Source organism: Spinacia oleracea, chromosome 4 (assembly GCF_020520425.1).
Source record: "Spinacia oleracea cultivar Varoflay chromosome 4, BTI_SOV_V1, whole genome shotgun sequence".
NCBI lineage: Eukaryota > Viridiplantae > Streptophyta > Magnoliopsida > Caryophyllales > Amaranthaceae > Spinacia > Spinacia oleracea.
Window position 1 is genome coordinate 56480069 of NC_079490.1, and position 1513 is coordinate 56481581.

At 39.2% G+C, this 1513-nt stretch overlaps 1 protein-coding gene across 1 annotated transcript; it reads left to right on the forward strand.

The window, feature by feature from the left end:
* Positions 1-600: 600 nt before the first annotated feature.
* LOC130471557 (uncharacterized) lies at positions 601-1265 on the forward strand. Its single transcript, XM_056841751.1, has 2 exons — positions 601-843; positions 963-1265. Exons 1-2 carry the CDS (start codon positions 601-603, stop codon positions 1263-1265), a joined length of 546 nt encoding a protein of 181 aa, XP_056697729.1.
* The last annotated feature ends 248 nt before the right edge of the window (positions 1266-1513 follow it).

Sequence of the window (1513 nt, forward strand, 5' to 3'; positions counted from 1 at the left end):
TTTTTTACTCAAAATCAAGTCTACCTCCAAGAAAGCACTATGTGCCAAGCATCGTACTATTCGTACGAAGGTACATCAATACAAGACAAATCAAGGACGGAGCCCGCGTCCTTGATTTTGGCAGCACGCATGCCACGTCACCAGCGCCCAGCGCTGGTTTGGCGTGCTGCGCTGGCACTGGCTGGAGGTTCCCAGCCATTTTTCCTATAAATACCCCCTAATTTCCAGCATTTAGAGAGGCAAATTCAATATACAACGTCGTAATACAAAAATTACGCCTCAAATTCAAGTCCAAAAATCCTTCAAAAACACTTACAAACTTCAAGTTCTAAGCAATTGGGAGCTCTAAAAGGAATTCTTGCCTAAACCTAAATAGAAAATTCCGAATCCCACAATATTCAATCATGTTTCTTTGATTTTCCTATTTCAAAAATGATTAGCAAGTTGGCATTTTTACTACTAAAATGTCACTTTCAACAATCATACATCTTTTCAAAATCCAAACTTTTCAAAATACAAAAATGCAAACTTTCAAGATTCAAGGATGTTAAAAGTTGTTTGCAATCACTTAGAAGTGGTCATGGGTATGAAGGCCCTTCTATGTCTGTAGATGTTGATTTTAAGGTGTCTGCCAGTGGTCCAGTAGAGAAAGTAGTTGTGAAGGTAGTCATGGAAGAGATACAAGCTGAAAAGGTAGTCTGTGAGAAAGAGGCTACACCTGAGGTTAAGAAGGAAACTGGTATTCAAGTACCACCTATTGCACTTTCCTTTCCAAACTGGCAACTCAAGAGTAACCTAGACAAACAGTTTGGCAAATTCTTGGATGTGGTCAAAAACTTGCAGGTAAGGGTTCCTTTTACTGAATTGATTTTACAGGTTCCCGCATAAGCTAAGTTTATGAAAGGTATTTTGACCAGGAAACGTGCTTTTTGTGAGGTAGAGACTGTAGCGCTTTTACTAAGGAATGTAGTGCTTTATTGCAAAACAAGTCTCCACCTAAACTTAAAGACCTCGGGAGTTTTTCCAACCCATATAACATTGGCAACGTTTTTATTGATAAAGCTTTGTGTGATATAGGTGCTAGTGTGTCTGTTATGCCCTTGTCTGCCTGCACTAAATTAAAAATGGGTGAGCTTAAGGTTACCAACATTACACTACAAATGGCCGACCGTTCTGTGAAATACCCCTTAGGTATTTTAGAGGATGTTCCCGTTAGAGTAGGTAAACTTTACATACCTGTGGATTTTGTGGTGCTAGACAAGTAGGAGGATTATCAAATTCCCATTATCTTAGGTTGACCCTTCATTCATATGACGGGGGCGGTTATTGATGTTAGAAGTGGGAAATTGACTTTGTTTGTAGGAGATGATAAGGTTACTTTTAATCAGAATAGTGCCTTAAAGAGTCCCATGCTAGAGGAATAATAATGTTATCGAATTTATGTGGTTGATTTTATTATGCGAGATAACGTCTCCGAAGTCCTCGAAAGGGATCCTTTGGAGGCAATGCTTTG